Consider the following 24,394-nt stretch of genomic DNA (forward strand, 5'->3'; position numbering starts at 1 on the left):
TAATCAAAGTATAATACTTAACAGGAAACAATATTTAAATTTACACTGTAGACATTACTATATAAACATACAAATGCTGACTGCTGATCTATCAAAAAAGTGTGATATAATCATATTGGGAGGATGGGAAAAGAGAGATGGAACATGTGAGAGGACTAAATCCTTAGCCATCAAGACAATAATGATAACAAAATAATATCTAAACTTGATGAATAAAAAGTGTACAAGTATATTATTTAGAAATATGGAGATAAATATCAGAAGAAAAAGTTAAGAGTTAGAAATGATTTTCTCCAGGGAGCAAAACTGAGGGGAAAGGAACAGCTGTTTTTTCTGTCTTTTAGCATTGGCTGATATTTTAACTATGTGTACAAATTACTTTAACAAGAATAAAAAGTAATTAAAGAGTAAATGGAAAGTATAGAAGTGGAGGCATAAAAGCTTGAGTCAATGGCTGAGCTTGTCAGGAGGGAGACAAGGCAATAGCTAGAGAGGACTACACAGCTGAGGAAAGAATTGTTCTAAAATGGAACAGGCCAGAGCACATTTATATCCTGTGTGCGAGTAACAAGTGCAAAGGAGAAGGTAAAAGAGCAGAGACCAAGGAGATAACCAATGAGGAGGAGCTAGCAACATGGACAATAAGATGATGCTAGAAGTCACTGAAAAATGGCGGGTAAGGTCAAAACGAATGCAGTGTTCCATGCTTTTGACACCGTTGTTTGCTTAAGTTCAGCATGTTATGGTACAGTAACACTAAATACCCTAACCCTTCAGCTGGGTTAGGGAACCTTTGGAATCTTATGTTCATGTTTACTGGGGAAACCCTCTCAGTGCCCTTCTGGTTACCTCTTCCTTTCTCTCTCTGCCCTCTGGCCTCCCGCATAAATGTGCTCTTCCTATCTTATATCCCTGAGACATTCCCATCAGGAAAGCCTCACTCTTTCCACAGTATTCTGAAGCTATGAGGGAATGAGAGATTTAAATCTCTGTACACTTTGCATTCTTGGAGATGGTTTCATTTCCCTGAAATTACGTTCTTCCCATACAACACATCAAAGCTATTTCTTCACTCTCTTCTTGAAAATATTCAAGTAAGAGATCTGGTAACACTGTACTCTTATTGAAGATGATAAAAATCTCTAGAGAGTCCAGTTGTCACCCATTAACTTGTTCTCACTAAAAATCTGATTAAAATGCCAGTAACAACTGAATGACCCTTTTTAAGCAGGTGACTTAGTCAGAAAGGTCATTTTCAAAAAATAACAAATACCCTGAGGGCCATGTCCTATACAGAAACATTTCTGGTATCATGCATGCTAAACGGCCACCATCAGAGTGTGCCAAAATGGTCAGCACATGAAGATTATTTTCAGGAGGGGAAGACCAGGGCCTCCTGTGTGGCTGTGCAGATGGTGCCCTGCACGTCCTCTGGTGGGCGCGAGGGGGAGCCATCACATTGAAATCTGTGGAAATGGCACCCCATCTCCTCCCGTCTGCACCCAGGGGGTAGGACCTGAGCAGCAGCTATTCACAGCAGCCCGGTGAGACCCTCTTTATTAGACTACACATGCTGTGTTCCAGGACAGGGAAAAGACTCTAGCCTTTTCATCCTTTCACTCATAAAAGCACATTACACTGCATCTTAAAAACATTATACTCACAGAAGGAAGCTGGAGTTGGAGTGCATTTAATCCTCCACCCCCTGTCCCCAGTAGATTTCATTTCTAATACATGGTTTTGAACAAAGCTCTCCAATAAATGTAGAGTTGGTTCTACAAAGAAAAGCTGCCATGGCGGTTGTGCTTTATCATTTCTGAAAAGTGAATATGTGCTGTTCTGCCAAGTTTTCTTAGTCGTTGCACTTTGTAGGTGGCTCTGTTCCAAGGTCCAGATGTAGAAACAGACTGTTGGGCCTTTCGGAGCACTCTCCCTGGGGATGGTATGGACTTCCAGGCAGAAATGACGGGAGCATGGCGTGAGCAGGGGAAAGCAAAAATAGCAACAGTGACAATAAGATGATGATGGAAGTCACTGAAAAATGGCAGGTAAGGTCAAAAGGAATGCAGTGTTCCATATTTTTGATACCTTTGTTTGCTTAAGTTCAGCATGTTATGGTACAGTAACACTAAATACCCTAAATGCCAGAGAATGCCCTTGTTTTTGAAAAGGATTGTGTCCACTTTCTAAAGGCAGGCAGGAACTCTCTTTTTAAAAAGTCAGTATTCAAAATGGAAAGATTTCTTGTTTAAACTTGCTTACAGTCATATTTTATATAATCTTCATTCTTAGCCTCTCCCACCTTGAAATCCCATTATTATGATATGTCTATCATAGTTGCTCAATATTTTTAAATATATATGCTTCTCTGATGAATGATAGGCAACAGAGATCTGATTATAGTGAATGTAAATACTGTGAGGCATCTACCACTATCATGTATAATTCAAGTCTAAAGTTCTGCAAGGTATAGGAAATCCAGTGTGACAAGAACTTAAAGAAGAGTCTATTCACCACAAAGCATGATTAATCATGGGCTAAAAACTAATTATGTGTATGTGTATATATATAGATTTATATACATGTACATATAAATCTATATATATATTAAATTTTCTTTTTCCCAAATATCAAGAGCAGGGAATATCCAGATCATTTTGGATTCCTCACAGTTCAAAAGTGGAAAAATAACGTGTAACTATGTAGTGATTCTATTTTTGTAAAGTTTACCCATTGACTCAGAGATCTTGACAAAGATGCTCCTACGTCAGACTTCATATGCTATGCTACAGGTTGTTAGCCTTGGGCTCATTTGTGGTTATTTGACTACAAAGCAGTGTTTACTTTAACATGGTTAGTCTCCTAATGAAAAAAAAAAAGCCTGGCATTTTGCACTCACACACAGTTTCATGCTGATTAAAACATGCTCAAAATTAATGACAATGATACAAGCACCAGTAAAACTGACAGGAATAATAATACACTTCTCTGCAGCACACACACAGAGTCACAAGCTGGTTTTATATTTGCAAGTGAAGTTCATGGTTAACTAAGGAAAATATTTCAATTCAGTTAAGCTATGCATGATGTCACTTTTTTTCTTGGCATTAATGTATCAGAATTTACTTTCTGCTGTTTCCTATCTGTTACAACCTCTGTTGAGCTATACGGGGCCATTTTGGCAGCTCCACAATCTAAATCAATTGCACACTCGAATAGAGCATGAGTCTGACATTAATAGTTCTAAAATTATTGTCTGAAATTCTGGGGATGATTTAGAGATGGCCAAAACTTCTGCAATACACACAGACACACACAAATAAGTAAAACTCTGCTTTGGGATTCCATTTTTCACTTCCACTTTATTTCACATTCAAATTATTTTCTGAAATCATTTCAGAGGCTTTTGTTTTTCCAAACTTTAGAGGTCCAGGCCCTGTGATAACTAGATGTTGTCTTCCAGCACTTAAAGCAAATTCGGGATCTGATAGAGGTAAATGACAATTGTTAAAGTACTTCCTATTTCATAATAGAATTTTTGAAAAATCAATTATTGTGAAACAAGGCTTATTACATTTGATTTACAATTAGGAAATATGGGAGCTGGCTCTGGAGAGGATGTTGTCCAGCCCCCATATCTCACTGACAAAGTAACCGAGGTTCAGATGGGTTAATGGATGGGTCTATTTTCTAGAAGCAAAACTGGGACTAGACATCAGGCCCTGTCTCAGGTGCAGCTTCCTTGACCACCCTCACGGCAAACAGTAGTTTTGCTGGTTAGTTCTGTTCCCCAGCATCAAAACAGATTCACAAAATAGGAAAGACACATGGCTATTAGTAGATTATTTTATAAACAAGATATTTAAAACTTAAATTAGTACAGGGAAAGAGTTTGCATGAACAGACGAAGGTTTGTTTTCACTTCAGCAGTAGCGTCTGCACAACATACCCCCTCAGCCACTGCCCTCAGCCCTTCCCCCCTCCAAGAGAGGTAGCGCTGCCGGCTGCAGATTTCTTCAGCTCTATTTTCATAGACTGAGTCTCAGCTCGAGGCTCGAATTTGGTCAGATTTCCTGCTCCTGGGGCTGCCACTACTGGCTTTCCTGCTTTCATACCTTTTGACATAGGAATGCGGGTGGGTGTAGGCCGCTGGGATGACCCGTCTTGTCCTAACTGTAAGAGAAGAAATACAGAAACACGAGGGAGATGGTGGTGAGTTTTCCCCTGGAAATGCCGTCAGTCAGAACTCTTGCCACAGGTGACCCCTCCCTAGGCAATATTATCCTTAGAACCTTGGAGTCATTATCTAACCCATTCTGATTGCACCCCTTTCTCCTCTCCTGAAACACCTATGCCAAACTCCCTTCTCTTCTCAAGCTCCTACCCTAACTCCTTTACCCTTACCAAAAATGACCTTGCTTTCTATGTCACAGAAAAAGTACAGGCTGCTTGGCATTAACCCAGGCAACTTTATTCTCATGGTCCCCCAAATTACCCCCACTTTCTTTCAATAGCCATCTCTCCTAAGAACTCAGACTTTACTCATGTATTATTGTCACAGACGACCACACCCTCCTTTCTGAGGCACTCCTAAAGCTCTTACTGTAATTTCTCACTTGCGTGTCACCCATCACATCCTGTCTCTGTCACTGCTTTTCGGTCTCTGGCTGGCTTGGCTCCTTGTTCTAGCCTGCCTGCCTGCTAACGTGGGCATCACCATATTCTGCTCCCAGGCCTCCTTTAATTTTTTGCTTTCATGCTGAGAATTACCTCAGTTATCACCTGATGTGTTGACAAGGTCCAGGCCTCAAGCCTTCAATGTGCTCCTTAAATACCGATCCATGCTTCCAACTATTTGCTAAGCATTTCCAGTGTTCCTCGGTCATCTCAAATAGAACATGCCCCAAACCTTGCTTATCTTCTCCCCCAAACAGTAGCCCCGCTATGCTTCCCATCCTAGCCACTCATACATCCAAGCCAGAACCCTCAGAGCCACCCTCCATACCCAATTTGTCAGAAATTCTTTGATTCTGTCTCCAATATGTCTCATTTTCACTACTATACTTCAAGCCTACACCATCTCCAGCCTAGAGAACTGCAATGGTATCTCTGTCCTCAGCTTCTGTCCCCTCCAATTTATCCTTTAAACTGTTTTTGAAGACATACCTTTCTAAAACATAAATAACATAATGTTTTTAAAATCATCCTCACGCTTTCAATTCCCCTTTGCTGCTCATTGACAATACATGCCGGTTTCATAAGACATGAGCCCCTCTTCACATCTGCCACCAGTTTGCCTCTCCACTTTCTGCTCCTGCATTTTGTCTTTCTGCCCAACGACTGCAGCACAGTGGGACCGCTCACCCTCCCCCAGACGTGCCGGGCTCCTCCACACTGCCATCCGTGCCTTCACATACACGGTTCCCTCTACGTACTCCTTTCCTCATCCTCCTTGAATATCTCTTCTCATCTGTGAAAACCTCCTCATCTGTGAAAACCTCCTTCTCTGTGAAGCTTTCTCTGGTAGTTCCTTTGTTGCAACTCTCATAAAATCACTAGGTGGGTTCCATTCGGGACTGTCCCACTAAGCTGAGAATTTCTAAAGGACCCCTTTGCAGTCAGCACCTAATCCAATGGCTAAAGTATAGCTAATACTCAATAAGTTCAATACTTTAATGAATAAATGCACAAATAAACTGGCCTCATTATTTGATTTCTAAGAAGGGTATTCCAAACTTTATGTTACCCTTAATGTCATGGGATGGGTTATACCTGAAAGAGGTGAGCCATTACTCAGGCCTTAGAAATCTTAGCTGTTTTGAAATCCTGTTTGTGTACATGGGGTTTAATCAGTAGTCATAAGGGTTACTACAGAAGATAAGGCTATCTTGATCTGACCCTTAAAATGGGAATAAGATGTTCCAGCAGAGAGATCTGCTCTCAGTTACAACAGTTGACACCTCCACTGTCTTTTTATAAAAGTTCAAGCTATTCTCTGTGTTGCCTAAAAAGCAATATTCAACCATTTGAGAAGGGCGAGTGATTCTAAATGCTATCTGGCTCCTACAGAGCCAATAATGAAAAGTTTTACTGGCAAAGTAACTACTAATTCACATTTTGAAGACTGTCTTCAGTCTACATTTGTACCTAAAGAATTAAAAATAAATTATATTGAAGATAGGGGAAAATAAACCACAGTTGCTATACTTAAATAAATGAGCTTCTTTAAGAGTTTCCAATATGTTGGAATTTGTTCAGAGTCTAGGAATCATAATTTCTAGTCTGTTCATTTAAATTAACATCTAAATAGCACATGATCATCTATAATACTAATTTGCCCCCAATAAATCTCTAGAAGCAGTTTGAAAAACAGAATTTATTTTTAAGTTCTGGCTTTCATACTTTGGACACGCTTTTTTATTATCATTTATTTAACCTCCCAGCTGGTTATTAAATAATATATATCAAGCACTTGCCCTCTGTAAGATACTATTAATAAAATATAGTATTTAGACATAGAAACTCACTTCTTTTTTACTTTTAAAAAAGGTTTTAATATTTGAATATTAAAATAGTTTCATCTCATTTTTTGGAATAAAGTATGACTATGGTCATACATAATCACATATTGAATATTTTAGGTTATAGAAATATAACCCAGGAACATCCAGCATTTTGAGTATTTCCCCTCATTCTCCATTTTAAAAAGTATTATAAACATAAAAATCAAATTTTAAATATTATCATTCTATGCTAACATTACAAAGAGACCATCCATCTTTGCAAGTATTGGGGGAGGTCTCCATAATTTACATGAAAAAAATTGTCTGCCCAAATTAGCTCAATTTATAAAAAATTAGGCTACTTTTTATTTTTATTTCTTGGTGTAGATACAGTTCTTAGAAAACATCTGCCAGTGGGGTCAGGTGGAGCAAGAGGCAATTGCTTTTTGCTTTATTTGGAGTGAGAATAAATAGGTTATTCTCACTCTTCACTTCTCCCTTCCTGCCTCCCTCCGCCTGCACTTTGAACCTCTTCTACTCACCACTGACTGGGTTCCTCGAGTAGATGAGGTTGTGACTGGTGTTATGGTGATAGTGCTTGTCACTTTGTTTGCACCAGGTCGTGAGGAAAGATGGTTCCTGGGAGAGCGAAGGACAGTGCCAGTGGAAAGCTCCTTTTCAGCTGTCACACTGACAGGTCGGACAGTAATAACTGGACTTGCTCCTTCTGCTGATGTCGCAGGGGATCGTTTAAACTGAGAACCTAAATGAATGTGAATTTTATTGTCTTCCGTGGTTATGATATTGGCATTGGAGTTGTATTTTCGTAGAGGAGTGGGAACAGTCTGTTTTTCTGGGGTAACTTTGAGAACAGTCCTTCCCATGGGCATTTCCTGGGAGTCGGGAGAGACTGCAATCTCAGCTGGGGCAGCCGATGTCGACACTGTCATTATCTGAATGGGGGATGTGGGCCGGTCTGCAAATGCACCTCTTCCGCTGTCTGGGGTTTTCTCTCTGGAATATGTGGTAATTGTGACTGGGGACATGGCTCGTTCTGTACCAAGAGTACTATCTCCACATTTTGATTTTTGAGACATCACATTTGGTGATGGGATAATGGTTATCCTTGGTTTCTGATTGCCTAATGTAGGAATGACAGTGGTACTAGAGAAAAATTCTTCAGATGTCGGGCTTGTTATCTCCAAAGTTGCAGTACTGTTCTCATGGTCTGGTGTCACTCGAATATGCAGGGGCTGGCCCTGCTTTGGTGAAAGAACCAGCTCTCCTGGGTGCCCGGGACTGGAACTTGTTCGTGGCCCTTTCTCTTGAATGATTGAGGGACCATTTTCCCTTTTTCTCATCCATGGAATCCAAGACTTCCGCATAGTGAGCTCATTGGCTGCTGGAGGATACCTGTCTAGGACAGAGGACCGTTCCATAGGTTTTTTCAACCCCACCTGTCGGAGATTACTCATGATATGATTTTCTTCTTGGAAGGATTTCCGTATAAATACTGCGGGTGTTTCCTCCTCTGTCGCATCACTGCTGACGGCATCAGTCTGCACTCCGGTCGAGGTCACAGGAATATCTACCATTCTTCTTCCATTCATACTGGGTCTCAGAGCTCGGCTGTAACGCTTAGAAAGCTCCAACTCCTTGGTCAGATTGAGGACCTCCTGTCCCATGTTTTTGTTCTTATTTTCTTCTTCCATAAATCTTTGTTGAAGGACAGAATAATCCACTTGGAGCTGAGAAAGCTGATCTTCTTTGTTCATTAATTCATGAATCTTCTCCTTAAGAGCTTGTACTTCAGCTCTTAAGTCTCGACTTTTAGCCTCTTCCAACCGAAATCTGTGTCTCAGCTCAGCTTCCTGGCTCACAGCCTCACCTTTCTCTATTGCTTTGTTCTTGGCAATTTGGTGCTTTATCTCCTCCAGTTGCTGAGAGAGGAAATTAGCCTTATCCTGCTCAGTTCTAAATTTCTGCTCCAGCTGATCATACTCATCCTCTGTCTTCATCAAATCCCCTTCGACCACCTCCAGTTGCTGGAGACGTTTTTTCAGTCTCTCAATTTCAAGTGTTAGTTCCTTAATCTTGTTATCTTCTGGGCAGGAGAGCTCAGGTCCTTTTCGAGACCTTCCTCTTGTTATTTCTCTTTCCACTTCCTCTATCCCATCAAGTCTCTTCTTTAGCAAGTCAACACTGCAGCTTAATTCAGATGACTTTTCTTCTTCACTTTTCAGTTTGCCTATTAACTCATCTCTCTCTTTTGTTAAACTGTATACTTTTTCCTCCATTTCAGATTTCAGTTTTAAGAGCTTCTTACTTTCTTCAATTAATTTTTCAGTTACATCCATAACCTTTCCTTGCTCTACCTTAAAATTTTTATTGAGTCCATCTACTTTCCTCTCTTCTTGCTTTATTTTTTCCATCATATTTTTCCTTTCATCGACCAGCATCACAGTAAATGACTTCAACTTTGTAAGATCATCTTTTAGGCTTAATTCAACCTTTTCCAATCTACTTTCAGAACATTCCAGTTCTTTAACTCGACGCTTGACCACCTCCAGTTCATTTAGCAGGTCTTTGGTTAAGTTCTTTTCTTTCTCCAGATTTAGGTGTAGCTGGGTGCATTCAGATTTACTCTTGCTAAATGCTTCTTCCAATTTCTCCAGTTCAGACATTCTCTTCTGTAACTTCTCAACTTCAAGTTTGAGTTCCCTACTATGATGTTCTTCCTCTTGCAACTTCTTCCTCAATTCCCTGCACTGGGATTCAGTTTTAGTGATCTCCTCATCTTTACCCTCCATTTCAAGTACTCGCTTCCGGAGATTTTCCACTTCTGCCATGAGGCTGGAGTTGCCACATTCCCCTTTTGCAATTTTATCTCTTAATTCCTGAAGTTCTTCTTCTGCCTTTTGCAGATTTTTGTTGGTCTCTTCTAGCTCCTCGATTCTTTGAGTTAAGCCAACCAGCTTGAGTCTCAGTTGCCTGTTGTGAGATTCTTGATTAGCCAATTTAGCATTCATCTCTTCATGCTCTTGGGAAAATCGCGAAGCCTTGTTTTCAAAGTCCACTTCTAACTTGAGCAATTTCTGCCTGTCTTCTTTGGATTTGGAAGTAATGGCTTTGAGCTTTTCCTCTTCTTCCCTCAGTTTCTGAGTAAGATCCTGTACTTTCTGACTTTGCAGGCCAAGTTGCTCAATATGCATCTGTCTTTCATCCACCAGCATGAGTGCAAAGGACTTCAGTTTCACAAGCTCATCTCTTAGTTTATTGAGCCTCTTAGCATTTTCTTTTTCTTTGCGGGCTTGGTAAGCCTTTTCTTGTTCAAGGAGCTTTTTCAACCTATAAAACAAAATGCATTAAGAAATTATATTTTATTATTATATATTACACTTTACGTATTCTTTTTATATGTATTATATATATCATTATAAATATTAAAAAATTAATCAGCAAATAGATTTATCTTAGATATTAAATAAAAAATAAAATGCTACTACAATAAGTCTCTTATCAATTGCTGCAGTATCAAGGTTTAACAAATAACCATTCACAAAGCTAATCAGAAGTCAGTATTACTTACCCTTAGAGAGGGGTAGTGACTAGAAGTGAGCATGAAGAGGTACCAGTTTCTGTGTCCATAATTTATGTGTTGGTTACACAGGATTGTTCTGCTTATAAAATTTCTGTAAACCGAGCCCTTATGAGTTCCTTTCTGCATATATATTACATTTCAATAACATGACCACTGAATAAAACTTAGGTGTATAATAATAATGACTATTTACAGAGTGCTTTCTGTGTTCTAGGCACTGGAAATTATTTTGTCCTGATGGCAATCCTGAGACATGTACTGCTAGTACCATCCCATGAGGAACACAACACATGGCACCTGCCACAAGTGACACAGTCAGTACGCGGCAGAGATGGGACTCATACTCAGGTAGTAGGGTTGCAGAGTCCTGGCTCCTTGCCTCTGCATCATATGACTTCAAAAAAGAAATTTACTTTAAATGAAAGGGCAGACCCAGAAAGGAAGAACCTTCAGGTTCTCTTATCTCATGTGCTACTGTCACTGGATAAGGACAAAGCCAGATGAGCTTTCTGATGGAATGTTGATCCACACAAACTGTTTTTAGTTAACACCAGAACTGGCACAGGATTTTGTCTCAGTTGTCTGACTTTTTAGAGTAACAGTTGTTTTAAAACAACTTTTTAAAATGGAGAACTAGGTTAGGTAGGAAATCTGAACTGCTATTAATACAAAAATGTGGCGGCCACAAGAATGATTATGTTTCACATGTATGAAATGCATTTTTCTATTGTATTTATGTTTGGCTTTAAAAACTAGAAATATAAATATGCCAAGGTACCCTTTTACCACCCTTTTGTTGATGAGTTAATTTGCACCAATTTTTAAGTTATTTTTAATGACCTGTAAACAGTTAAAATAAAAATTATATTCACCATGAGTATAGGAATGCATCTTAGTAATTTATGTTGACAAGAAAGGCAAGTTACAAACAACCACTAACATGCATTTGTTTAAGTATATTTTCATTTTAATATTTTCCATACCTTATTTCTTCTGAGTGATTTATTTCATATTTATGACTAGGATGTTAGCCAAGTAAATAGAAGTTAATAGTCTTACATTGCATTGTGTAAGAAATGACTGAACATACACACAGAAGCTATTTATACTTAAATCCAGTGTCAGATATAGAAATGGTTCTGGTGATGTCATGAAGACTTTTTAATGGAATTTATATATTTTTATAAAACACGTCCTTGTGTATAAGTACCTATTAACTAAATGCATTACTTACAAAACACATTATGACTTTATTCCTAAAACAGGAGAAAAGGATTGTTTTTAAATCCTGTGGACTTGCATGCGCAATACTGCAATGGCTTCACTAAATGAGGCTGTTACATGTATAAAAGGGCATTTTGTGGATCATCTTCTCTTTTTACTTGGAGTCATAACAACTGAAATTATATCACAAAACTATAGAGGAAGAGACTTCAGGGGATGTCTTCAGATTTTAATCCATAAGAATTTTTATATCATTATCCTATCTTTGACAGTAAAACCTGAGGCTCTGATTTTTCAGCCAAAGAAAAGTAGAAGGCTTTCTGATCAGCAGGAAATCCTTTGAGCTAGAACATAACCATGATAGGTATTTCGCTTCCAGAAAACTGCATTTTTCACATCATAGCTTTGATTATTTTTTTTCCATCCCCATTAAGTTTTCTCTCCTTCCCTCTTCAATCACATCTTAAACCATTCCCTTTTCTTAATTGTAGTGGACCTAACAACAATATATGGCCCATTCTCTGCACCAAATGCAGTTTCCTTGGTGCAGGTGAGGATTAGATCCAGGACCACAGTAAATTTGGATGGCTCAGTTGTCACAGCCTGCCAACAGTGTTCTATGTAAATGATCTGCACTCAAATTTCTATAGGCAGGGCATTAAGGATGGGAAGGATGAAATGAATTGTGAAAACTTTGCAAAAGGTAACTTGGCTTGGGCTTTGTGCCTGCTTACTCCCTGGGAGGAAGCAAAAGAGAGAAGAATTACTTCAATGTTTTGAGTCTGAATTGTTGCAAATAATAAAACCTCTAACAGGAATATGAAAAAAAGGTGAGAAAGAGTATTATTAGTATTAGTAGAAAATTGAGGCAAAAGTAAAACAGTCAAGTTGAAAAATATACTAGGCATTAGTTAACAATACTGAAAGTTTTGTTAAGAGGGTAGATCTCATGTTAATTGTTCTTACCACAATAAAATAAGAAAAACTGAAAAGAATACCAAGCAATTGAAAATATAGTGCTTTGAAGATAATTCTGTGAATGTTACAGTTCATATATATCTTAACTTATTATCCAAATGTCTCCCAACTGCATTATTCCAGGCCAAGACCTTTTGCTGGTAATTCTGCCACAGCCTCCTGAATTCTATCTTCACAATCTTGGCATTGCCACTTGTTGGCTGTATGATCATGGACAAGTTATATAATCTTCCTCTATACCCCAGTTTTCTCACTGATAATTTGGGCCCCCTAATACCATCTAATTCATAGGGTTTGTGTAAAGTGCCTATCAGTTAATATACAAAAATCACTTACAACACCAACCTATAGTAAGTGTGCTTTGAGCTTTATTATCATATCTCACCCAAATGCAAATATGTCACTCCCTAGCTTTCCATGGCTTTCTATTGCTCTAAGAATAAAGGCATGAAATTTACAACATGTCCCAGCACAATTTGATTCCTGATTACCTTGGCAGATTCATCTCAAATCAATCTACCCCGTTATCTAAGCTGCTAACATTCTTTGCATGTGCCATGCCTTCTGGTTAGTATTTCCTGCCTGCTCCTCCTTTTCACTTGGACACACACACTAGAACATACTTGGCTGATTTTTATCCTTCAAGTCTCATTTTTAAATTTCCCTTCCCCCAGGAAGCCTTCCCTGATCAATCTGATTAAGTTAGATCTTTTTATAGATTCTCATCCTAACAGTTACAATTTTATATTGTTCTTTGAACAATTAATTTGCATTGCTGGGCACCATTTTCATACAATTATGCTATTTAAGGAACAGAAAAAGAGGATTGTGATGTTGCTTGTGTCTTACCACCTCCTTTCCATTCTCCTCTCTGCCCATGTTGCCATTCTTCAACCACCTGCTGATTCTAAACATATTAGCATAAAAAGGAAACAAACCAGAAGACCGAGACTCAGAAGATGAATTAGTAGCCTGATTCTGATCAGTAGTAACAGGCAGAGTCTTAAGTATCCTGAAATCAAATTTATTCTTGGCAAGTTCTTCATTTTCTGCAAGCATTTTATCTTATTTAGAGGACAAAAGGAAGACAAGTAAATGATCTAATTGATTTTTTAGAATTCTCTTGCCTTTCTTAATGACTATTAAATGTATTTCTCATTTCCTTTTTCAACATAAATAAAACTGTATTTTTTAACTTTCCATCATTTTGTATCTGGATTATTTTAATAGCAATCTATCTGACCCTCAACTTCCACTCTTCCTTACACTCAGTTTGCTCTCTGCCCAGGAGCCAGAGTAATCCTTTAAAAAAGGGTAAATCAGATTATGTCACTCTTTGTCCAAGTCCTCCAGTGGCGTTTCATCTGAATGTGAGGGAAGCACAGATTTGGAAAATAAGAGACATTTGAATCTGAGTGAAGCCAAATCATCACATAGAAGCACAGCATTCCCTTGCCTTTCTTAATAACTATTAAGTGTATTTCTCATTTCCCTTTTCAACCTAAATAAAACCATATCTTTTCATTGCAAGTTTGTCATTTATAAACATGTTAAGAAATTCAATTGTTTTCAACTAGAAGACTTTAAAAGTGTAGGCACAAATGTTCTGATTGTTTATAATGTGTATATTTGTTAAGACTCATCAAATTGTGTATTTAAAATTGTGAATATTGTCATATGTAAATTATATCTTAATAAAAAATATAGTAAGAAAAGTAATGTAAAAAGCCCTGGAAAGTATTCTAAGATGTCAGATAAAGAGAGAGAAATTGTAAACAAATACTATAAGGGAATGACTTAAATATGATAAAAAACCATAAAGTAGGTTAATCTTATGGCTGAAAGAAGTGAAAATGGAAGTCAGAAAGATAAAGAGAAGAGGGCTAACATGTTCAGGTGGGATTGGAGAGGCTGACAAGACAGTTTTTTTCTGAGACAATAATGTTTCAGGTACTATAAAACCTCTAGTCCAAATATTATTTCAAGAGGTTCTTAAACTCCAAACTCCAATATTTGCTAATACCTATTTTTTTAAATAAAGGTTAGAAAGAAAGGTCTTTGAAGATAAAACATCTTATGTAACAACTATGTACTATATCCTAAGAAATATGTTAAGTACTTTATTATTCATTTCATTTTCATAACAAATTTTTGAACAAGGAAGGTATTTTACTGTGCTATTTTATAAATAAGGAAGTTATTTGACTTAATCAAGGGAATGGGACTAAAGGAAGGGAAAGTTGGGATTTCAGACAGATCTGTCTGACCACAAACAATGCACTTTTAACAATGCTATTCTTCAAACAGATACTGCTTGAACAGTTAAAATTTGTAAGACTTTGTGTTCACTTAGGTAAACTTTATCTTGCTTGATTCAGTCTATCCTTCTGGAATTGTCAAGATCCTCCTTGGACTCTGTCTTGTTGCCTAATGTATCAGCTTGTGTCAAGCTGTGTGGCAATGGCAAAATGACCCCAGTCACTAATAAAAAGGCAGGTCAGTACACAGAGCCCTTCAAACACTTTCAAGATCTCCCTCCTGCTGGCATCAACCCATTCAGTAGCATGGACTTTGTCTTTCAATTAGGATAAACCCACTGGGCTGTTACTCCTGATCTCTTCTGAGCTCTCAGTCTTCCCTTACAAACCTGTTCCAACCACATCTTCTTCAAATCAATCAACTACAAACAAATTCCTTCAAATACTGGGGCACAAAGTCTAAGGTCATATACTTGATTCCTCTCTTTCTCTCATATCACAGCAAATCTTGTCAATTCTACCTTCAAAATATATCTCAAATCCAATTACTTCTCACCTCCTCTACAGCCATCATCTTAGGCCAAACTACCAACATCTCTTACCTGGATTATTTTAATAGCAATCCATCTGAGCCTCAACTTCCACTCTTGCTCACAGTTTGTTCTTGGCCCAGAAGCCAGAGTCATCCTTTCAAAAAGACCCAGTTCTTGCCCATAAAGCATTTGCTCTCTACAGAGGAGGACGATGTGAGAGATAATGATATGCAGAGGGAGCAGATAAGGAAGAAAGGTTGCTAAGTCAAACCAAGGGGAGGGAATTAGGCTTCCAGGAAGAGGTGACTCTTAACCTGAGTCTTAAAAGCTAAGTAGGAGCTAAGTGGAGAAGGCAAGGAAAGGTCCCTCTAGACCAGGGGTTAGCAAACCATTGTCTGTGGGGCAAATCTAGATCAAGACCAGTATTTGTATAGCCCTCAACCTAAGAATAGTTCTTACATTTTTAAAAGGTTGTCATATGATCTCACTTACATGTGGAATCTAATGAAAAAAATAATGAACAAAGTAAAGACACAGGCAAAGATACATGGAAGAGAATGACAGCTGTCAACGGGGAGGTGGGGGAGGTGGGCCAGGTGAAAGAAGGTGAAAGGATTAACCAAAGAACATACACACATAACCCAAGCACACGGAAAACTGTGTGGGGGTGGGGTGAGGGAGTGGGGGGATGGGATGCTGCTGGGTAGAGGCAGACAAAGGAGGAAAAAGTAGGGATAACTGTAATAGCATAAATAGTAAAATATAAATGAATGAATAAATACATACATAAATAAATAAAATAAAGTGTTGTAAAACATAACAAAGAAGAATAGTCAACAGATACCGTATGTGACCTGCAAAACCTAAAATAACAGTCTAATTAAAACAGCACCTAAAAACAGAATTGAGAAATGAGATATTTCACTTTCAAGGCACAGCGTGTAGCTCAACCAAAATGGAGAGCACCTATAAGGACAATAGGGGGAAATGAGGCTAGCAAGGAAGGACAAGCCTAACAAAGCAACCCATGGTCTAATAGGATGAATCTGAACTTCATATTCAGAATGTGGGGGAATTTAACAGATGTGTGGAGGATGGAGGAATGTATCCTTCCATCCATCCATGGAAGAACCAGATATCATCAGCAGGAAAGTTACAACAGCAGGAGCTGAGTAACAGAATGGAGTCTGAACTAAAATTGTGTCACTGAAAAAGGGAAGACAAGGATCCACATGGTGATTTTTAGGAGACAAAAGTCACAGGGTTTGATCATAGATGGGCCAAAGACGGAGAGGCTGAAATTTGGACAGACTCTTCAGCTTCTGGCCAGGGTTATGAATTTGATGTCAGCATTTATCATCTAGAGGATAATATAAGAGAAATACACTTGGAGGGGGAGGATCATGATGTTCCAGAAAGGTACAGTGCCTTGAGGTTCCTGAGAGTCTCCAGGTGAAATTCTTACTGGTAGGTCTGGACTTCAGGAAATACCCAGGCAGAGTCTCCAGGGAGTGGTGCAATCTAAAGCCGTAAGAAAGGAGGGGATAAGTAGAAGATGTGTAGACATAAGAGAGAAAAAGAAGTAAGAACAGAAAAAAAAAATGAAACGATACAAAGAACTCGATGAGAGCACCTGAGGGATAGGAGAGAGACAGGGGACAGTGCATTCCCACATGCCAAGGGGGCTTCTCTCTGCTGTGTCCCTGATGCCAAACACTCTGACGAGATCAAGCAAGAGAACAGGAAAATGCCCACTGTTTTCACTTACATGCAAATTTTAAAAACTTTTTTCTATTGGACATGCCAATATAGGTATCATCAGTACTTCTTATGAGCAGTTTCAGTGGAATTAGGGAACAAAATACAGATTAGAGCTTTAGCTGATAAAACACCAAGAGAAAAAAATGGGGACAAATATCTGAGATTAATTACTTGATATCTTAATTGTAAAAGAGAGGAGAAACAGGAAAGTGGACACAGTAAACAGATAGGGTAAGATTAACATTTTAACCTTTATATATATTGGAGGTTATATAGAGGTGTATGAGTTATTTTGTTCCCATATAACTTCAAAGGTCTTTGAGTTTTTCTTGACAAAGATAGTCCAGTTTATAAATATCATAATATGTCATTATTAATAAATTAAAGTATAAATATTGAATACTACCATTTTATAGTCCCAAATGAAATAATGGATATAGGCAATGTCTCCCAAAAGAGAAACAGTCAAAACATTGAACACATATTATATACCCACCCAAGAAATATTCTTACTAAAAAATTTAAGCACAAATTAGGTCAAGCCCCTATAACTAATTGCTAGTTTATAAGGAAGACGCAGACAAGAAACATATTAAATGACATTGTGATGGTGGAATCAGAAAAAAAAAAAGTAAGAAACTATACAACATTTTTTTTAAAAAACTAGTTACTTCAATAAATAAATTACAAGAAAAAAACAGTGGTGAAGGGGAAATTACAGACTAAAAGAAATTTAGAAGATATAACCAACTGTAATCTATTTGGAATCTTATTCAAATATTTTTCAAATGAGACAGTTGGAAAAATTATGTCTAAAAACTATTATTAAATTTTAGGTGTAATAAAGAATTTGGGTAATATTGATTTTAAAAATCCTTACCTTTTAGAAATACATATTGAAAAAAATACTTATGAATAAAATGGTATTTATGGAATTTATACCAAAATAATCCAGGGAAGTGGGGATAGATGAAATCAGACTAGTCATGAACTAATTACTGAAACTAAGTGAGGGTTCATTATACTATTGTATTTATCCTCAAAAATGTTTGAAATTTTCCACCGTAAAGTTTTTTAACCCTCTTTTGTAGTTTTAACCTTTCTCCCCCAGCCCTACCCCTTCTACCTCCAAGTATGAGCAGCTCTGGTGTCTGGTCATATTTTTACTTTCCTTACAGTGCTAATGACTGTCATATTTCTCTGTGATTGGAGGGATTCTTTCATTCTTTTCTAAGTTTATAAAATGAAGCTTGTTAGAGATTTATTTTTCCTTCTTCATGGGATCTGTTTGATGCTCTGTCAAACTTATGTTAGAAAAAGCATCCTCGTACTGTTCTGTTCCACAGATAATTATTCACTTATCTCTCCTTTTAGAGTATAAGGACAATTTTTTTTTGTTGGGGGACAGAGGAATTGAGGTTTCTTTAACCTGATCCTTCCTGGTTACCACCTTGAGATAAACACCTTCTCTAGACAGGTGTCAATCAGTGCTCTTGAAGACTCAGGGCCACACTTCTATCCATTCTCACTTGTCTTCCTTGAAAAGTAAACCATGTAAGATTCACAGGTTCTTTTCCCAACTTTCTGGACATTCCCATCTCTTCGATCATTTCTCCAAACTTATCAACATTATCCCTAGTGTAGAATTTTCTCTTTGCTTCCTTTAGATTTTGTCAGCTTGTCACCATCTTAATCCATCAGATCTCACTTTAAAACACTGACGTCACCTTAAAAGTTGCCTAGGTTTGTTTCTTAGGCAGACCATGCCAATTTCCCTTCCCATTATTTCTCCTCACTTTCACTACTTCTAGTCTTCTTAAACTCGCCCTGTGTGTACGGCTTTCTCTTTCAGGAGAAAAGGCAGGTAAAAACTAGCAAGGGCATGATAGCAATTAAAGATGAATGAACCTCAAAGAGTCAAGCTTGCATGTTGCTAGAAGTCTTTAATCACTGTGCATTTTTTACTAACTAGAGCACAGGGTAGAGTTAAGCAGCCTGGTAACATGACTGGACATGGTTTCACCACACAATTCAGGAAGAAGTGTTGCTTTCTCATAAATCATCTCAGTTCCTCACGATGGAGACCATTATAATACCTATCCAGAATCAATCTAATACCCCCAACACTGAGCACAGGGCTGGGATTAGGGTGTGGTGGGTAAAGTGGGGTCATGCAATTGCAGAGTCAGATCCCATCCTCATTTGAATCTTTGATATTGTGTTCATCATGGGGTTTTTTAATTAATTTTTCAATTTTTAAATGCATTAAAATATTGTCTCTCTTGATTACTGAATGTTTTGGCATCTCCTTAAATTTTGTGCCCAAGGTGAGAGCCTCCTTTGCCTCCCCTAGTCTGAGCCTGAGTACTGAATGCTAGATATGCATTTTTTATAAAGAAAGGGTAGATCCTTCACAATAGGACACTACAAAATTTTAGTAGCACTACAGAATGTCTAATAAATATTTTTACCCTGGTTCCTCATAGTGGGACAGAGACTTATTTCACCCATTCTCACAATAAAAAAGAACTTGGTGATAAAAAATTAAAATAAGATAAAATCAGGAAATTTTTTGCCAGCAGCTTTTATGAACTGCTTTTACTTTTTAAGAGAAGGGCCTGAAGTTAAAGACATAGTTTTGTATATAAAACTATATCCTATAAGTTTAAAACTAATCCAGTAACCCTATTCCATTTACTTTGAGACTATAACCCAAGTAATGAAAATAGCACAAGCACACACACACACATCCCAGGCACATTATCCCAAATGAAATTTTACTCTTCATCAGATTTTGAGGGGATTAGGTATAATTCTGCTCTAGAATAGGTGCATTAATGATGTACCTTGAATTCCCATTGTTGAAAACTGCAAACCAATATTTATTATGGAACCTCTGTAGCTTAACCCAGCAACCCACAAAAAACTCATCATGAAGTTTAAGCAATACTGTACTAATTTACCTCTAAAAGTCACAGATGAGCCCTGGCTGGTGTAGCTCAGTGGATTGAGCGCGGGCCTGCGAACCAGAGTATCGCAGTTTGATTCCTAGTCAGGGCACATGCCTAGATTGCAGGCCAGTTTCCAACAGTGGACACACGAGAGGCAACCATACATTGTTTCTCTCCCTCTCTCCTTCCCTTCCCCTCTAAAGATGGATGAATAAACTCTTATTTAAAAAAATAAAAATAAAATAAAAGTCACAGATGGCAGCAACTGAAAACCTCATGATGGATAACAAATTACTCTTCTCAAAGATTATGGGATTTCCTACTGCCAGGTGAGCACATGCTCAGTAAGTGTTTGCCAACATGTGGTAGCAGCCAGATGCCACTGTAAAATACAGACTTAGTCTTTAAGCAAACCTAGTAGCATGCTAATATAAAATACAAATGTTATATTTAAAAAGAAATAACAGTATATTACTAGTAAATAGCTCTTAATCATAGTAGAAATTAAGGTCTATGGAATTATTCATCACTTGCTCGTAAAACCATAGTAACTTTTTTCCCATGATAGTTTGCTGCCCATTGGGAGATCTGTATTTGAGAATCACTGTGTGACACTCTAGCATGAGGCCCCCTGCCTCCTATGGAGGTATAACCAGGAACATTAGTTCATCCGGTAATTCAAAAAACTGGGCCAAATGCCCCCTACCATTTCAGACAGTGTATTAGGTACTCAGAATAAAAATAAATAAATTCAACATTATATAAAATGTGCCATTTATGCCTTAAATATAGTCTACTGAGGGACACTGAAGCATGAGGATGTGATTGGGAGAAGTAGTTGCTCAAGGTTTTTGTAATTTGTGTTCCCATACCATTTCCCTATCAAGAGTACAGCCCACATGGTCACTTTTGGGAGAAGTAGATGAGGGTCCCCCTCCTCTCTAGGGAACTAGTCCCATGCTGGAATACCTGGCTTGGTACACTGAATAGGAAGTGGATTTCGGCCCCTCTTCTTGCACTGGACAGGTGCTCCTGCTACAACCTGCACTACCATGCATAGTATTTCGGGCTCTTCTTTCTCATCCTTTAGGTTTTAGTTCATGTCTCCTCCCAGACAGGCATTCTCTGACCAGCTTATTTAAAATAGTTTCCTCAGCCTTTCTCCATCATATCATGCTATTTCCTTCTTTCACTGCACTTTCATCATCTAAAATCATCTGGTTCATTTATTTGTTTGCTTGGACACGATGTGTCTCCCCCTCTCCACAGTGCAAAAGCTCCATAAGAGCAGGGCCCACGGCTAAACACCAGCCCCGTAACAAAGTACCTAACATGTAGGAGGTGCTCAATCAATATTTGTTCATGAGTGAATAAACAGAGGTGATACAAATAAAGCATGGGGGAAACGCCACACCATGTAAAGGAAAAAGAGCATGTGAACACAAGAAAACAGAACCTCATTCAGAACAGCACACTCAATGTCAGAACACACAGTAGGAGGGAAAATGTCAAGCAACAAGACTCCAGCAGAATGTAGAAGTCAGATCAGCAAGAAGTTTGACGTCATCCTAAGGAGCACAACTCCATTTTAAGGGATACATTGTTCTTGAAAGACTTTAAGAACAATGATAATATCAAATTGGATATTAGAAATTTCTGATGACAATATGATTGTCTGAATTACAGAAGCGGAAGACTAGAGACAGGGAAACCAGTGATGAAAGAATTGAAATTGATGAAAGAACAAAAAAAAACACACAACTAAATGAAGATCACAGTTGTAACCCAAGAAAAAGAGATAATAGAAATAATTAAGATGTAGAGTTGTCTGGTTTAGGGACTGACTGAATGTAATAGTAAGGTAGAAAGAATTATACAGGATTTTCCTCTGTACTTTGACAAGGTCATTGTGTGAATGATAGTGCCTTGACCCTCCTGGCCCCGTTAGCATCATGGTACAGCCAAGGGATCTGAGTGGTAGCACGTGGGACCTTAGGGGGAAGGTTTTGATGGCTACCAATTGCCCAATTTTTCCTCAAGATTCTACTCACTCGATTAGAGGGCAAAACTATCTTTCTGAAAAACTCAACTCAGCTGAGTCAGCATGGGCAAGATAAATTTCTAGGTCTTCTCCAGCATTACGACTTTTTGAAATGTCCTCTTTTAGATCTCAATGTTATTCATCTTTGAAAAATATGTATATATAGTTTTCTATTATAAACATGTGATGAAAACAAATCAGAATTATGAACATTTTGGTAGGAAGTATTTTTGAATAGGGACATCAACTCACTTGATGAGATCAATGTTAATAGCTATAGAAAAAAATTGTTTTTGAAGTTACTAAGTTACCAATCTACTAATTTGTATATTGCATTATTTAGTAACACAAAACTCTATACTTCTAATCATTATCATTTTTGTTACTTAATTTCCTTTTATTTTTCCAGTTCCCCTTTCCACTAGTCTCAATTCTGTACTCCAGGGGGCTGACCTGTAGGCACTGTATTAACAAGCTCCTTCTAGTTTCCAGTTTGGTTTAGCCAATAGCAGGAACTGGTAGGAGATTGGCGAATAGGATATTAATTCTCTCCTACATCTTGGATATTTGGTTTCATTCCTCCACAAAGGGCCAATACTCACTGTTAGGCAGCCCTCTCTGATAGAGGGCTCTAGCTGTTCTTGAGAGTTCTAGTAATTACTCCCTTTCTCCAAGTTAATAGGTAGTAAGAAGTACACAGGCCCATACTCCACCCCCAACCCCCCACCCCCACCCACCTCAACACCAATTACTAGGGCTCAGTGGAACTGCTTCCTGAGACTGCAACCACACATGTATAACAATTATCAAATTACCCCATTTGAGCCAATTGAGTTTTTGCTGTAATCCTGAATGATCATACAATATATAAATTGCAGGGCTCAGGATCACTTTCCTACCCTACACCCAACATCCAACTTTATATGCATCATGATTTCTCCTAAGGTTTGCACGCTTGGGATAATAGGTCAAATCCAAGAAGAGAGAAAACATGGATAGCAGTGGTTCAGAGTGGGTCAAGGAAGAGTTGACAAGAAAGAACTGCTATGGTGGAGGGCAGCATCAAGGGCATGTGTGAAGTTGAAAATAGAAGAAAGGGAGGCAGAGTGATGTTCTTTCTCTCCCTCAGACCAGACACAAAGAGGTCCCACCTGTCCCCACTGTAAGGCTGGGAAGGGCCTGGCCTTGGATCCCAGGACAACCATCCTGAAGCCCAGCTCTCGACCTTATGCATTTGGCACCACAGGTTCTTTATAGCTAGAAACTTTCTGGTTGATATGACTAAAGGATAGAGATTACAAATACTGAAAGCTGAATGGGAATATGATAGGAAGAAAAAATATGGATAACTCCCAACAAAGGAACCAAATATGAAATCATATCTAATAAAATGTGTAAGAAAACGAATCTGTAGTAACTCGATCATGCCAATAATTTTCACTGGCAGAAAACATATGTGTATTTTTTTATACATGTCACTGCAGAGCTGTCCCTCAGTACCCAGTGCGGTAGTTCGGAATAGGCATTCTGGAGCCAGGCTGTCTGGTCTGAACCCAGTTCTGCCCCCTACTCACCTGGGCAGGTGTTTAAACTCCTCTCTCCCTCAGTTTCCTCCTCTGCAAAAGAGGGATAATAACAAAGTATGTATCCCCAGTGTCATTGTCAGAATCACATGAATTACCGTTTGTATGAAGCTAAGTATTCAGTAAATGTTAGATATTGGTATTAATAATAATGACAAATTGGAACTTACTGCCAATTTATGTCTTTTCCCAACAATGGGAATACATTCTTCAAAGAAAATAGGGAGGGAAGTTCATCTACTGGTGTGATTACAATAATATGCATATTACAATAATATGCTTTTTATTATGTTTTCATATTTTTTAAGTTGTCCAAAATACTTTTCAAACACTCTCAGATTGCTCAGTTGAAATATTTTTAAAACAGTAGAAAGAAAATATTCTTTCTTTTTCGTTGTTTATAAAGAATCAGTCATGTGAATAAATTTACTTAACAATTTTGATGAGGAACAAAAACAGCCAGAAACCAGAGAATTTGTCACCTAGATGCCTGTGGCCTTGGGCATCTTCTTCCCTCGCTCTAACCCAGAGAACTTTCCTGTCCCATTCTCTAACCCATATGTCACCCAGGTTCATCACACCATCTCTGTCTCTCTCTCTCTCTCACACACACACACACATACACAGAAAGTAAACTAAACGGAGGGATTTCACTAGGGACGCCAGAGGCAGGTAAGTCTTTAGGTCACTGTGACCATAGCGTGAGAGTGCCCTCCTGCGTACTTCCACGGAGAGCCCTCCCTTCTGTGGGCTGCACTTGTCACTCAGAACATGAGGGGAGGAGCTAGGAGCATGAGTCACATTTCCTGAAACTATTCAAGCAAGTTGAAAACAATCCACAAAGGTATAAACACACCTCATTTTACCCTGTAAACATGCATTTACAGAGTGCTAGACAAAGTCATGTTTTAAGCTACATTATGGCAGCTCACAATATAAAAATATATCCTTTTGTAAAATC

The 24,394-nt window shown here is 38.2% G+C and overlaps 1 protein-coding gene across 5 annotated transcripts in view; it reads right to left on the bottom strand.

Moving 5' to 3' along the window:
• FILIP1 (filamin A interacting protein 1) overlaps positions 1–24,394 on the bottom strand; it is a 199,254-nt gene that overhangs the window by 11,686 nt on the left and 163,174 nt on the right. For 3 of the 5 annotated variants that reach the window (XM_053664074.1, XM_053664082.1, XM_053664102.1), the window contains exons 5-6: positions 7,046–9,851; positions 3,950–4,173 (exon numbers count right to left, since the gene is read on the bottom strand). In XM_053664074.1, the coding sequence (XP_053520049.1) occupies positions 3,967–4,173; positions 7,046–9,851 (3,013 nt within the window). In that variant the 3' untranslated portion in view covers positions 3,950–3,966. The remainder of the gene's footprint in view (positions 1–3,949; positions 4,174–7,045; positions 9,852–24,394) is intronic. The other 2 variants (XM_037150077.2, XM_037150076.2) reach the window with 1 other exon arrangement.

Source organism: Artibeus jamaicensis, unplaced genomic scaffold, assembly GCF_021234435.1.
Source record: "Artibeus jamaicensis isolate MK-2021 breed Jamaican fruit bat unplaced genomic scaffold, CSHL_Jam_final contig_1127, whole genome shotgun sequence".
NCBI lineage: Eukaryota > Metazoa > Chordata > Mammalia > Chiroptera > Phyllostomidae > Artibeus > Artibeus jamaicensis.